This window comes from Trametes versicolor (genome assembly GCF_000271585.1).
Source record: "Trametes versicolor FP-101664 SS1 unplaced genomic scaffold TRAVEscaffold_11, whole genome shotgun sequence".
Taxonomy (NCBI): domain Eukaryota; kingdom Fungi; phylum Basidiomycota; class Agaricomycetes; order Polyporales; family Polyporaceae; genus Trametes; species Trametes versicolor.
In genome coordinates, this window is record NW_007360331.1 from 2,026,720 (window position 1) to 2,041,190 (window position 14,471).

Genomic DNA, 14,471 nt, shown 5'->3' on the forward strand with positions numbered 1-14,471 from the left:
CGCCCGCATCTCGCGCACGTCGAGCACGGTTACGCTCGCACAAAAGCTGGTACCGGTCATCCCAGACTCTTCTCTGCCAATCGTGAGTAAACGCTAGATGGGGTTCTCACCGACGAGACCGGAGCAAGCCGGGCATTGTGAAGTACCCCGGAGCCTCTCACCATGTCGCTAGTATGCTTCCTATTCACACCCTGGCACATCGCCCAAATAATCTTTGTGCGAGTCGGGATGAGCGTCAGTGACGACTCGCACTGACAAAATGCAAAGAGCCAACGCACCTCATGCGATTTCATCTGCGCGTCATACATTGCACTGAGGCTGTTCCTCGAAGCGTCCTAAGAGGAATGGTCACCTCCCAACTCGTACCTTCCCCGCGATCCCGGGGCGCTGTATGATGCCGCTTCCATAAGAACGAGAAAATGCCGTCTAACCGCAGTTTGAGCGCAGTGACACAGAGCATTCGCACAGTGTAGCATGCACTGACATGCGAACGCGCGGCGCGCGCTCTAGGCTAAACACATCTCTCAAGGGTCATCTGCCAGAGGCTCGCGGCATACACGAGCACCCTGAAACCCGTAGAATGTTCTGCCTTCAACGGGGCTCCTTCGGCGGCTGCTCAGCGGCGCAACGGCGTGCGGTCGTCCGATGTCCGCCCAAACCCCGCCGCCGACTGACAGCGCACGGGCAGACGCCCAGGGCGTTATGGTCTCGCCTTGTTCGAGGGGTCGCAGACGGAGTGTCCGATGGGAGACAACGGCTTCTGCTCCGCCAGAGTGTGTTGGTTGACGGGCCAGCGAGGAGACACTTGGGAATGTAGATGCGGGCGAAGGCAAATGCCAGAGCCGAGCGGGCTCCCTTTCTCCGTCCGCTGGGGCTTCAAAAGTCGCAAGCCAATTGCGGGGGTACGGTTCAAAATCTGCTGTGGAAACGGGTGATCATTTTCCAAGGCCCAGCAATGTCCGATATCCGCGTCCTCACCTCGTCGGAGGTTTCCGCCCACGCCACCCGGGAGAGCTGCTGGATAATCGTACACGGTGAGCTCGACGCCTGTGCTCCAAGTTTCCCTACCAGCCACTGACAAGAGGATCAGGCAAGGTATACGACGTCACCGACTTCCTCGACGGTGCGCAGCAGATAACCCCCTCGGTCGACAGTAGGCACACTGATCGCTATGTGACCTGCAGAACACCCGGGAGGCAGTAAGATTATACTCAAGTATGCAGGGAAGGACGCCACGTACGTTTCAGCTTCGCCGTTATCTCCCGGCAGCGGCGGACGTCGGTTGATTGGTACTGGTGTTCCTACAGCGAGGCATACGAACCCATCCATCCCCCAGACGCGATCACCACAAACCTACCCCCGGAAAAGCAGTGAGCCTTCCATGCTCCGATTCTGTGACGTAGCCGCCAGTTAATCTAGCCTGGATAAGACTTGGGCTCATCGACCAGAGCACGCTCGTCAAGGCCGTGAAGGAGGTGACGGAGGAGGACCGGCGGCGGCAGGCGTTGCTCGACGCGCGCCCGCCGCTCGACACGGTCCTCAACATGCACGACTTCGAGACTGTCGCCCGCACGGTTCTGCCGGAGAAGGCGTGGGTGCGTGTTGCCATGTCTCTCTCATCCATGACCCTGGGTCTGGGACCCCCTAGCTCACGTCAACCATGACCAGGCATACTACTCGTCAGCATCGGACGATGAGATCACCCTCCGCGAGAACCGCATGGCATACCAACGGTACGTTGCACCCCCAGAGACGCTCACATGCACGGCCGTAGCGCTTACAGAGGATGACAGGGTCTGGTTCCGCCCGCGGATCCTGCGCGACGTCTCGTCTGTCGACTGGTCGACGACGATCCTTGGGCAGAAGTCCAGCCTCCCGCTCTACATAGTGCGTCTAACCATCAGCCCTTTATCTTGGTGGCGCTGGAATACTCGCTCACCAATTGCGCCATAGTCGGCGACCGCGCTTGGAAAGCTCGGCCACCCCGATGGGGAGCTCTGCCTCACGAAGGCGGCCGCAAACCATGGTGTTATCCAGATGGTGCGCTTTGTGACCAACGCGCACCGACGGACCGTTGATCATCGCCTGCGCAGATCGCAACGCTCGCGTCCTGCGCGATCGACGACATCCTCGACGCAGCAGCCCCGGGCCAGACCTTCTTCCTCCAGCTGTACGTGGTTCACGTGCCTTGCGACGTGCTCGATGCTGATACTCCGCTCGCAGGTACGTGAACCGCGACCGCGAGATCACGCGCAAGTACGTGCAGCATGCAGAGGCGCGCGGTGTCAAGGGCCTTTTCATCACCGTGGACGCGCCCCAGCTTGGGCGGCGCGAGAAGGACATGCGCATGAAGTTCGTTGGCGACGACGCGGGCGCCGAAGTGCAGAAGGGCCAAGACGTCAAGAAGGACCAGGGCGTGGCACGCGCCATCAGCGTACGTATTTATTTTCCTGTGTGCTTGAGGTTGCGGTGACTGACGGAGATGGGGTAGTCCTTCATCGACCCGAGCCTTGCGTGGAAGGACATACCGTGGTTCAAGAGCATCACCAAGAGTGAGTACTTTCCCAGCACGGGTTTCAGCATGTTGCTCACTTCAGCTGCACAGTGCCGATTATCATCAAGGGCATCGCGACCGCCGAGGATGCGATCCTTGCATACGAGGCCGGCGTGCAGGGCATCGTGCTCTCCAACCACGGAGGGCGACAGCTGGACACTGCGCGCTCGGGGATCGAGGTGCTCGTTGAGGTCACCGCGGCCCTCCGCCGCCGCGGGTACTGGCCGGACCCACGTTTCGAGATCTACGTGGACGGAGGGGTCCGCCGTGCAAGCGATGTCTTGAAGGCGATTGCACTCGGTGCGAAGGCGGTGGGTGTGGGGAGGCCCTTCTTGTATGCGTTTTGTGCGTACGGGCAGGAAGGCGTCGAGAGGGCGATCCAGCTGTTCCGGGTGAGTGCCTCAGATGCTGATGAGAATGACGGGGCTCTTGGCTGATTACGGCGACCACAGGACGAGTTCGAGATGAACATGCGTCTCTTGGGGGCGCGCACGATCGACGAGGTCGTACCGGATATGGTGGATGCGGGGTCGCTCGCGGCGCATACAGTCCTGACCCCGGAGGACAACTTGTTCAGCCAAACCTGTGAGTGCATATTAGTGACATTCTACACAGGAAGAGGCTGACGAGAAACCTTCCCCGCTTTAGACCAGCCACTGTCTCTAGCAAAGTTCAAGGAGGCAAAACTGTAAATGCCTCTTCATCTGTTATATCTGTACTAGGAGACGTCCCCATACCCCTTCGACGCATGTAGGTGGTGCTCTGACATGTTTTTGTCTTGTTTCCGTTGTCCGTATGATTGTGTACATTAGCATATGTATATATCTGTCTCCGCTCAATGTTCAGCGCATGCAGAAGGCGATAACACTCGAAGCTTACAGCAGTGGCGAGACCATTTTCCGGAATAGCGCTCTGGCGCCCTGTTTCGGATACGGAAGACTCTTGTAAGTGTCTGACAGCGCCCATTCTAAACACGACTTACACATCTGGTCTTCTAGAGTGGTTGTACCTACACGCCTATGCGAAGGATGAACCTATAGCGCCGTTGCGCCTTACTCGTCTTGCTATCCCTACGCAAGAGAAAGAGGACACTGCGTGCAGAACGCATCGAGGTCGCGGAGCCGTGCTGCACGCCGTGCGCCGTGCGCCTAACGCATTGCAAGTGCGGAGTTGTGTCGTCCAACTGGAGAGCAAACGTACCAGCCGGGCAGCGCATTCAAGCAGGGAAAAGTAGTAAGCTACCTTCTGTTTCAACCAATATGATTAGAAGCTCACTTACCAGGCGAACTGTGCCGCTCGCTCCCCCGCTAGATGTCTTTAACAAGGACAGGTCTCGGATAGTTCGCAAAGTGGCCCATTACAGCAACAGTGCTTCCTGCAGACCTAAGTGCGCATGCTATATGCTGACGAAACGAGTCCCTATTCCTTCCTGGTAAATTATGTCAGTTTCTTCACTATGTAGCGGTTACACATGCGCTGTCCAAGTACACACCTCGATCTGCAGATCGCCGCGAGGATACCCACTCATCCGCCAGCGAGGCTGTTCTCTGCCGTCAACCTCGATACGATACTTTCCCCCGGGATCCAGGAATCTATGTGTCCGCTTGCAATCCCTCAATTCTGGCAGAAAAGTTTCGCTGTAGGTTTTTTTTGAGCCCGGATACATCTTGAATACTTATCGTGTTTGCAAAAGTGATTACACGTGCAGGTCGCGACGGTGAACGGGGTCACTTCTACAATTCCTGTCCTGCACAAGACTTTCGTGAGTCTTCAATAACACTTGTTTAAAGAAAGACTTACCATATGTAGGCCTCCGTTCTGATTCACTGCTAAAAACTGGTCTGGACGAACGTCATGATGAGGGAAAGCCTTGGGCATCTTCGCAGGTGGCCCTGCTGTGCCAGTGCTTCGTACAAACCCGTTGATTTGCTGCATGCTTCGACATACGGTAGGCCTGAGTATTCCCATGCTCTCTCGGGCCTCGGTACGTGGTACCCAGCTAATGTCATGGGGATTGCTGTTCATATTTGCGCTAACGAAACATGTTCACAGTCGAATCGCTCTCTTTTGGAAAGCTACGTCAGTTATCCGGGGCACCGTGCATCTTATCTGAGCGTACACACCTTTCTCTATAGATCACCCGCGCGGAGGTCCGCGCATCCGCCAACAAAGAGGTCGTCGTCCACGGTCAACCGGTCAACACGCACAGGCGCCCGCTTGCAGCCGCTTGCAGCGTAAACGTCGGGAGCGGCCCGTCCTCGCGGACGCCCGCCTTCCGTCGGTAGCCCGGCCCGACCCCACGGGGCCCATATGCGCGTGAGCATCTCCCGTCTCGAGAGACTCAAGAGTCGCTGAACAACTCTTCTGGTTATCACCACCTCCTCTTCTCTCTTGCTCTTCTTGGTTGCTTGGACGTCCGGAGAGCAGCAGACTGCTCACAGCTGTAAAATGGCAAGCTCACAAGGAAAGGTCGTATCTGGGAAGGAGGTTGCGCAACACAACTCGCGCGAAAGCTGCTGGATCATTGTCCACGGTGCGTGGTCCTCTATTGATGAGTATTCAACGGCGCAAAGAGGGCTTACGACCAAACAGGCAAGGTATACGATGTGACGGACTTCTTGGATGGTGAGCTCCATGCATGCATACAGTGTGAGAGCAGACTGACAAATCTTCTTACTAGATCACCCTGGTGAGCCATGTCAACGGCATAGTGTATACAACTAGGCCCACTCACTGTGCCCAGGTGGAAGCAAGATTATTCTGAAGTACGCGGGGAAGGACGCAACGTGAGTTACATCTGCGGCTTGGGAGATACTCGAACTCATATGTTCTCAGTGCGGAATACGACCCTATCCACCCGCCAGATGCTATCGAAACACACCTCCCCAAAGAGAAGCAGTAAGCGCCATATGCCGTACTGTGTCTGGGGCAGCTACCTACACGCTCAACATTTTCTTACAGCCTCGGCGCTGTCGACCCCGAAACCGTCCTCAAAGTCGAGGTCAAGGTTACCGACCAGGAGAAGGCGCGCCTGGAGCGGATGGCGAACCGCCCACCACTCTCCGAGATCCTCAACCTGCACGACTTCGAGGTGCGCATCCGTCCCTGGCGCCCTTCCCCGCACTCGGGAAATTCGCGCGGCGTGATTGGCTGACTGACGGACCAATCGCGTGCGCGTATTTCGTTTGGCCAGGCTATCGCGCGCGAGGTGATGCCAGAGAAGGCGTGGGCGTACTACAGCTCTGCAGCGGAAGACGAGATTACGAACAGGGAGAACCACAGCGCTTACCACAGGTGAGTCGCCTGGCTCATGTTGGGGGATAACCTTGGGCTGACTGGTGCGGCATAGGATATGGTGGCGGCCGCGCATCCTACGAGATGTCACGAACGTGGACTTTGCGACGAAGATTCTTGGATACGATACCAAGCTGCCTCTGTATATCGTAAGTCGCAATGACGAAGCTCATGTACGTCGTCACTGAATGCGCGCGCAAATAGTCGGCAACCGCGTTAGGGAAGTTAGGCCATCCTGATGGCGAGCTGAACCTGACCAGGGCCGCGGCGAAGCACGGCATCATCCAAATGGTACATATACTACTTGCCACCCCTCTGGTAACACTGGCTGAGCGCGCGTCCAGATCCCGACCCTTGCGTCATGTTCCTTTGACGAAATCGTGGATAACGCGAAACCTGGCCAAGTGCAATTCCTCCAGCTGTGAGTGCTCGTGTAACTTCACTCCACGCTGTTGTTTGACGACATACGTAGATATGTCAACAAGGAACGCGAGATTACCAAGAAGTTTGTGCAACATGCGGAGAAGCGCGGCATCAAGGCCCTTTTTATCACCGTCGACGCCCCTCAACTCGGTCGCCGCGAGAAGGTATGCCAAACGTCTCAGTTTAGTATCACTGAACGCTTTCTGACCACCCGATGCAGGACATGCGCCAGAAATTTGACGCGGAGGACCCGGCGGAAGTCACGGAGAACAAGCAGCAGGACAAGGTCGACCGCTCACAGGGCGCTGCGCGTGCTATCAGCGTATGTTTTTCACTATCATTTTCCCGCATATATGCATAGTAACGTCCAATCAAGTCGTTCATTGACCCCGGCCTGGACTGGAAAGACATTCCTTGGTTCCAGAGCATCACGAAGAGTGCGTACGTCTTCTCGAGCCTCGATTTCCGTACTGACCCAGTCCCGCAGTGCCCCTCATCCTCAAGGGTGTTCAGTGCTGGGAGGTACGCCCGCCAACCCGCGCATATATCCTGCCCTTTACTCACTAAAACTCCCTCAGGACGCGCTCCAAGCCTACGATGCGGGTCTCGCTGGCGTCGTCCTCTCCAACCACGGCGGGCGGCAGCTGGACTTCTCGCGTTCTGGTGTTGAGGTGCTCACGGAGGTCACGCGCGAGCTCGGGAAGCAGCGTGGACTCAAGTTCCCGAACGAGAAGTTCCAGCTGTTCGTCGACGGAGGCGTCCGCCGTGCGAACGACGTCCTCAAGGCCGTTGCGCTCGGGGCGACTGCAGGTGGGTGCTCCGCCGTGCGCTGTTGCAGTCAAGGTGGCTAAGCTGTTTGTGATAGTCGGCGTCGGGCGGCCATTCCTCTACGCGTTCTCATCGTATGGCTTTGAGGGTGTGGACCATGCGCTGGACATTCTGGAAGTAAGTCGCATTGCTGGACTTGTCGAACCGCACATATACTTACCCTGGCGGCTAGGACGAGTTCGAGATGAACATGCGCCTGCTTGGTGCGCGCAACCTGAAGGAGATCATTCCTGCAATGGTCGACGCCTCCTCACTGCATTCGCACGTCGTCGCTGTCCCGGGTGACAGACTGTACGACTCCAACTGTGAGTATCTTGCTGTGTGTCTTTGGCTTCTTGATACTGATGGTATGCAGACGAGGGCATGCAGCACGCTCGCCTGCGGGAGGTCAAGTCGAAGATTTGAGCGGGATGGGATGTTTAGGTCGCTATAGATCTTCGTGCGAGTTTGGCTTGGATGTGTACGTATATATGGCTGCTCATGATTTTACGACATACAAGGCCTTGGGCAGACCTAGCTGAGAGACTCTGTGCTTCTCGGAGGGGATTTAGTGGTTCTTGGCACTATCTGCGTCCACGCCATGGTGACATTGCTTCGATGTAGCGGACACCCGAATAGACTTTCTTTCTCCAACCTTCTCTGCTCTTCACCTTCTCGATATCACCCTCTTCGGTTTCGCTGCGAATGAAGAAGTATATGAACTGGCTTTGTGAAAAGTCTCTCAATCCTGCACCCTTGCTTTACCCCCCCCCCTCACCTGTGTGGCTCTACCCCGTCTGCCAGCTTCGTATCCGTACTCTTCCGCACTACATACTACTGCCCAGACCTGGGGCCTCCTCTTCGCCGCCCCTTCCCGAAAACTTCCAACGTGTGGGTGCCGAGTTCACCCATGACGGAGCAAGGGTCAAACGTGCGCCGCATACATCCACTCTGGAGCGCCCGTGGCAGCCGGAAGTCTCCTTGCTCCGCGCCTGTGGAAAATACGCGTACGACGGGCAACGACGGTGAGTTGCCTCCGTGGCGCCCGTATTCAAATTCGATTGCAATGCGGGGTTTCGGGAATTCTGACGACGGAAGGGCGATATTGGTGTGGCGAGTTTAGGAACAAAGAGGAAAGGTGAGTAAACATCTGCTCACTCTCTCGTATGTCCTGGGATGGGTCGTGAACAAAACGTGGTCAAGTACGTACTCAAGACGAAAGGCGGAGGAGGATGTCGAAGAGAGGACCCACCCGGATCGGAGATCTGGCCAGGCACAGCTGAATTGCCGCCGGATCATGCCGAATAAGGAAGGTCTTTAACCCTAAATTTCGGGCAACCCGCATGCTCCGGACGAACCGTGCCGGAAAAATCGAAACTGAATACAAGTCTCGATCGGCCTAGAGGACCTTCGCGGGCGACGTCCTCCCCGCTCTCTCTCGCGCAGACCACGACATCCCCCACCCTCACGTTATCCATGCCCACCGTACTGAAGGCGCATCCGCACAAGAACTCGCTCGACATCCGCCTCGCTGAGTCTGTGGTCTTCCTGCGCGCGGGAGATGCCACCGGCCGACAAAGAAACCTTCAGGCCGATGCGCCGCCGGGCATGGTTCGAGGCCTGCTCGTCCTCAATCTGGCCAAACCGACGAGGATTACCAGCATCGAGATAGAACTGGTTGGGAAGACGGTGACGGCATGGCCTGAAGGTGAGCAGTGACATCATTTCCATTAACTATCGGATCCGCCCTGAACTTCTTCCAGGCGTTGGTGCACGCAGGATAGAGATAACGGAGGAACATGAGATCTACTCCCAATCATATGTCTTCTTCCGCGCCGGTCAAACTCCTGGAGCAGGGTCTCGCCGTAACCTTTCGGTCGGGCCCGGCTTGTCTTTAGAGCACGAAGACGAAGATCACTCCGAACGGTCCAGCTATGTTCAGCGGGACGGACAAACCGAGGAAGACCGCGGCAGGTCTCCATACCCCCACACTATGGATCAGAACCGGAATCACAGGCGATACATGAGCGTCGACCAGACCCACTTCCAACGTACCTTCGTTTCGCATCGTCAAAATGCCGAGCTGCCCGCGAATCTACCTCTTACTCCGCCGTATACGCCCACATATTCTCCCGAAGCAACTCCGCATTTGAGCCCTACGACAACGGTTATGCAACGTTCACCGTTTGGGACGTTCGACGAGTCTCCCGCGCGGAGTCTCGATGACTTGCGGCGTGCGTTCCAAACAGAGCTCGAAGGAGAGCACCACCACTACCACAGTGAGTGCACCTTCCCTGAGCATGGTGTCTGACACTGAGCCGTGTAAGCCAGGCTTTGCATATGATCGCACGCGTTCACAATCGCGAACCGGTGCCGGATCATCTGCGAGCATCCTGTCTCGCCCGCCTGACTCCCGTCGCGTCAGTTTTGACGACGATCGCGAGTTCCAGGCCGGAAGCAGCGCGTCACAGCTTCCGCAACGCATGCCCTCCCAACCGCCGGTACGCGGTGCTGGCTCGCGTACACCATCAAGGCAGAGAGAAGCGGATGGGGATGACAGAGGGCGGAAGAACAAACCGTTCACCTTCGCGAGCGCTTTGCTAGAGGCGATGAAGGACCGCGTACGCTCGAAGTCTCCCCTTATCGAGCGCGAGGCTCATCACGGCGAGGTTACTCCTCCTCGTGGTCGGGCGCGCGACCGTGTCATCTTGGAAGAGCCGGAGAAGCCAATTCTCAAGGAACTGTCGGCCCTCGGCAGAGTAGGCGAGGCTCTCGGTTTCGATGTGGACGATGGACGAGAACATGGTGACGGTTGGAAGGAATTTCGCAGAGGTATGGCTTGCACATTCGGATGGCTACAACCACGTCCTGACACCATTGGCAGGTGTATATACATATCCTGTATCCTTCGCCATTCCTGCGAATTCGCCTCCAACTCTGCACGTCGACTATGGCTCGGTACAATGGAAGCTCAAGGCCGTAGTACATCGGCCAGGCGCGTTCAAAGCCAAACTCCAAACTTCTCACGATCTCACCGTCGTCACAACGCCGTGTGAAGATGAGACGGAGGAGTCCGAGAGCATCATCGTAGAACGACAATGGGACACGCAGATGCAGTACCTCATCGCGATTTCCGGCCGCAGTTTCCCCCTCGGTGGCACGATGCCTATCAGCATCACATTCATGCCATGGACAAAGATGAAGATTCATCGAGTTTCTGTCCTCATCGAAGGTGCGACCTCACGCGTCTTCAGCTTGCTCTGTCATCTTATATATTTGCACCGACAGAGCGAGTGGACTACTGGACACAGTTCAAGCGCATATCGCGCACGGACCCTATCATTAGAAACTCTTTACTCGCATTGAAGTACGCTAAGAAGGATGGGCCGCCTATCCTTCCACTCCTTTCCGACGACCCGGATGCCTTTAGGCAGTCACCGCTCATTGACATCATCGACCCGAGCGACGACCTCGGGCAGGTGGTGTCCAACCTCATGGGCCCCGGTCCCTGGACGATCCGCAAGAACCTGCAGCTACCGAAGACGGGAGAGTCGCTCCACACGACGAACAAGAACAAGCGGAGCAACATCTCGGTTTCGCATATGCTGAAGATTATCTTCCGCGTGGAGCGCGGTGACGACTGCGCAGTTGACCCGCAGACGGGCAAGCGGAAGCTGTTTGATATTGTCGTCCAGACTCCAGTGCATATCCTCTCCGTGAGTCTTTTCTACCTCCCCACTAGACGTAAGGGCAAATGTGCTGACGGATGTCTCTAGCACCTGTGCAACCCCGACTATATATCCCTTCCACCGTACTCTCAGCTCCCCGATCCCGCAACTGCGCTGGCCCACCACCCCACCCTCAGCATCCTCACCGACGGCGACATCCACGTCAGCGCGGCACCAATCGTCGTCTCTCCCGCCCACCTACGTGACGGCTCTCACACGCCCATCCGGTCGCCATCTATGTCTGCCCACCCCTCGACCACCAACTCCCTCTCCGGCGCTGCGCCGTCTCCCGGCGTTCTACAGCGCAGGGAGTCCGGGCTCTCGGACGACTCCCTACCGAGCGGCGCGCAGAGCCCCATCGGGGGCCCGGGTGGAGCGGCGGTCGCGGCGACGGTGAGCCCGCCACTCTCGCGCCGGCACTCGCTGGAACGCCAGACGACGGAGCTGTTTGAGCAGCTCATCGCGGGCGAAGTGAGCGAGGAGGGCGAGGCGCCGCCGTCGTATGCGGCTGCGGTCGAGGGCGTCGTGGGTGCGCACGCGCCGTCGTCGAACGCGTCGCACTGAAGGCGGTTCAGTGGAAGTGAAAGCGAAAGGGAAGTATAAGGACGTGATGTTGTAATATGGGTGGTTGTACAGGGGAATCTAGGACTTCGTGCGCTTCGGTGGGGTTTGGGTGCGCGTGAGTATCTTTTAATTTTATTTCTTCATTTTCATCCTAGGCCTGTTGGACCGGTAGTGATCGCTTATGCATACTTGCTAGAGATATGACGTTATGATAGCCATACGAAGCCAGCTCTGTGTATCCTACGTGTATTCGAGTAGCCTAATAGAAGTAGATGTGATCTGCTAGTACGCTCGAGGACGTGTTCCGCAATTTTTTCGATGTGTTGCATTATGTATGCGGGCGGGAGGTCACACGGCGGGACATCACCATCTAACACGCCATATTTTCTTCATCCGACCTGGTCTCTCCTTTATAGCTAGGCGATGTGTGCTCTGTCCACGAGGGAAAGACATCGCCAGAGAGCACACCATGGAACGCAAACCGTAGCAACTACAACTCCGACATTGACATCAAGCAGCGCGTGCATTCACAATACGGTCGGTCCAGTAGCGGGCTCTCGGGTGCACTTCCGACTCCAGCGCATACATTCTCCGGGTGAATACATCTTCCCTCTCGTGACAGTCAAGGGGCACAGGCGGTATCACCGTCAACGCCGTCGGCACATCCGCGTCCTGCGTGGGCAGGCGGACGAGTTGCCCGCCGTGCTGCGAGTACAGCAAACATTCGAGCTGTTCGACAAGCTCCTCCGGCGGTAGCGGCCGGCCTTCCTCAGCCATGCAGCGCAGGAACCCGCGGAGGTCGTAGGTCTTGCCTTGCCGTTTGAGGTGTGGATCAATACAGAACGGCACCATCCCGGGATAGAAGCGGGGCTTTGAAAGGCAAAAACTCCTTGCGAACGCGTTCACATGCTCCGCATCTAAGTCGTCGTCCGGGCCATAGTGTACGAACGTCCACGTCGTGTGGCCGACTGTTTCTGTGCGACTCGAGTCCAAGTAGAAGGCCCAGCTGCCTTCGGGGCGGGCGGACACGGAAGGATACGGGTGCAGTGGCACACCGATGACAGCGCGGTCTGACCAGGACTGGTCGGGAGGGCGAGAGCCGCTGCTGAAGACGGCGAGCGTCAACATGGACGACGACAAGCAGAGGGAGCCCGGTACGTTCGTCTGCCAAAACCGGGGATCCGGCCCTATCAAAGACTGTAGCGGCGTGTCGGCGCCACCCATTGCCGAAAATTGGCTCTCGCTAGAATGCCATACCGGCGGAAGTATCTGGCACAGCGCCTGCAGAACCTGGGTCGGAGTGAAGAGCGGAAGGCCCACTCCGTTGATGTCTTCTTCGCAGGCGCACATGAACGTGAATGCGATTGGGAAGTCGGGCGGCTTGACGATCGTGAGGAAGGCGGGGTGAATGATAGCTTCGACCGTGAGGAACAGCGACGGCTGAGTGCGCACGAGGTCGAGCAGGGCCTGGCCATCGATTGCGTCACAGTCGCACACATTCAGGCGGCGGAGATGAGGGGCTGCGATGAAGATGGTGGGGATGTCGCTGAGGACGACGTGCGGGTTTTGAGATATATCCAGAGAGTCCATGCCAAGACAGCGAGAGGCGAAGTGTATGATTTGAGCAGCCGAGAGGTCGTATCCGGAGAGGTCTGCGAAGTGGTCTCCGGTAATGGCCATCAACTTCAGGAGGGAATCCAAGTAGTCTTCCGGAAAGGGGGAGAGCTGTCTGAGGTAGGCTCTTATGTCCTCCCTAGCGAATATGAATAGGGCCTGCTCCTTGTCCGATGCATTTTCCACATCGAATTCGGACAGCAGTTCGAAGAAGGGCTCCATCCCATCCGACCAGGGCATTGGTTTGAAGACGAATTTGAAGTTGAAGACGAACGGATGTCGGAGTAGATACGTTTTCAGCTTCAGGTCTGTTGCACCCAACATTGGAAGTCCCGCAGATTTCACAGAAGCGTGCCACTTTCGGGGCTCATCATCGTCTGGGTCGTCTATCAGACGGTCTATTGCTGTTGACCCGGCCCTGATAGTGTACCGAGAGCCTTCGGATAATAACGGGATGTAGGCTTGGGGAACGACTACGTGATCTTGGTCAGGCGTCCTACGCTTGAAACTCTCACGCGGCCAAGCCTCCTTCAATACGTGTGCCTCAACGAGTGGGATGCCACATAAACGAAGGATGTCAAGGGAATATTGGAGGATTTGGTCCGCGTCATTCAGGACTATGAAGCGTTATTTGGATTCATATGGCCAGTGATGGTATACTTGCCTCGTAAGCCATAAAACTTTTGAAGATACTCATATGCGGACAGCGGGCGAAAGCCTGTCATGAAACAGTAGGCCGGCCGTAGTGGGTCGGTCACATCGATTATAGAGATTCCGTCGGCGTTATCTACGCAGGAAATGAGGGTCTGCGCGGCCAGCGGTGCTTAAAACTCACGGCCGACCCAGCACCCTGGCATGTTGGCATCCAGCACACCATGTCGCAAAGTTACGCCGTCGTAGTGGGAGCCTCGAGACATGGTTGTCACGCTGTTGGCACTGGACGTGATGTCGGGGAGGTCCGTCGTCCAAGCAGTCGCTAGAAGCGAGACGCCGTACGGACAAGGGGCCCTGGGCACCGGGTCGCTCTCCTGGTGCGCATTTCCGTACTTTCCGTCCATCTCGCGCAGCTCCTCGCGTAAGATCGCTGCGTTTTCCGGCCGCGTTACGAGTCGGAAGAAACGGTACATGGCACTCAGGGGGAGGCTGCCGTAACACCATTGGTGATGGAAGGCCGCTATGCATCGATATGCGGGATCACCGTGTTTAGGGCGAACACGGGCGATGAGGAACACCTGGTGCCGTTGTCCCATAGTCCTGAGAGGAAAGTATCAGCACAAGCCAGAAGCCAGTGGTAGCGAGAGGACAAGCAGGCATTCCATACAACTCACCGTGATCATATCATAGATCGGCCTGGGAATGCACTGCGAAATCGATGAAGAGCGTCGTATGAACTTAAACAACCTGGCATGACCGTGGGTACTTACCGAGTATTCCGAGAACTAGGCCTGTGCTGTGACTGACATTCATCTGAGCCGCGGTAGGCCGAA

At 56.9% G+C, this 14,471-nt stretch overlaps 4 protein-coding genes across 4 annotated transcripts; 3 read left to right on the forward strand and 1 right to left on the reverse strand.

Moving 5' to 3' along the window:
* Positions 1–955: 955 nt before the first annotated feature.
* On the forward strand, positions 956–3,277 carry TRAVEDRAFT_74496 (glyoxylate dehydrogenase; the record flags this gene model as incomplete). The annotated part of the gene is made up of 14 exons (XM_008045016.1): positions 956–1,034; positions 1,091–1,123; positions 1,185–1,236; positions 1,308–1,370; positions 1,430–1,595; positions 1,669–1,733; positions 1,794–1,887; positions 1,954–2,040; positions 2,094–2,170; positions 2,224–2,434; positions 2,492–2,552; positions 2,606–2,946; positions 3,007–3,139; positions 3,203–3,277. The coding sequence occupies 14 exons, from the start codon at positions 956–958 to the stop codon at positions 3,244–3,246; spliced, it is 1,506 nt and encodes a 501-aa protein (XP_008043207.1). The 3' UTR covers positions 3,247–3,277.
* A 1,725-nt stretch (positions 3,278–5,002) lies between these two features.
* On the forward strand, positions 5,003–7,504 carry TRAVEDRAFT_52138 (uncharacterized protein; the record flags this gene model as incomplete). The annotated part of the gene is made up of 18 exons (XM_008044641.1): positions 5,003–5,087; positions 5,147–5,179; positions 5,235–5,243; positions 5,298–5,340; positions 5,390–5,452; positions 5,516–5,645; positions 5,748–5,848; positions 5,904–5,997; positions 6,053–6,139; positions 6,193–6,269; positions 6,321–6,435; positions 6,492–6,593; positions 6,648–6,708; positions 6,759–6,793; positions 6,850–7,081; positions 7,137–7,216; positions 7,272–7,404; positions 7,455–7,504. The coding sequence occupies 18 exons, from the start codon at positions 5,003–5,005 to the stop codon at positions 7,502–7,504; spliced, it is 1,530 nt and encodes a 509-aa protein (XP_008042832.1).
* Positions 7,505–8,525: 1,021 nt separating this feature from the next.
* TRAVEDRAFT_60678 (uncharacterized protein) lies at positions 8,526–11,648 on the forward strand. The gene is made up of 6 exons (XM_008045017.1): positions 8,526–8,786; positions 8,842–9,357; positions 9,410–9,910; positions 9,963–10,310; positions 10,367–10,794; positions 10,855–11,648. The coding sequence occupies exons 1-6, from the start codon at positions 8,555–8,557 to the stop codon at positions 11,368–11,370; spliced, it is 2,541 nt and encodes an 846-aa protein (XP_008043208.1). The 5' UTR covers positions 8,526–8,554; the 3' UTR covers positions 11,371–11,648.
* Positions 11,649–13,601: 1,953 nt separating this feature from the next.
* On the reverse strand, positions 13,602–14,234 carry TRAVEDRAFT_132351 (uncharacterized protein; the record flags this gene model as incomplete). The annotated part of the gene is made up of 2 exons (XM_008045018.1): positions 13,602–13,790; positions 13,875–14,234. The coding sequence occupies 2 exons, from the start codon at positions 14,232–14,234 to the stop codon at positions 13,602–13,604; spliced, it is 549 nt and encodes a 182-aa protein (XP_008043209.1).
* Positions 14,235–14,471: the final 237 nt, after the last annotated feature.

What these genes read in the sequence shown, in the direction of transcription:
- TRAVEDRAFT_60678 (XM_008045017.1), top strand. Translation starts at nt 8,555, where the DNA reads ATGCCCACCGTACTGAAGGCGCATCCGCACAAGAACTCGCTCGACATC. An exon ending in GGTGACGGCATGGCCTGAAG is followed by an intron (nt 8,787 to 8,841) that starts GTGAGCAGTGAC and finishes AACTTCTTCCAG; the next exon opens with GCGTTGGTGCACGCAGGATA. An exon ending in AGAGCACCACCACTACCACA is followed by an intron (nt 9,358 to 9,409) that starts GTGAGTGCACCT and finishes CGTGTAAGCCAG; the next exon opens with GCTTTGCATATGATCGCACG.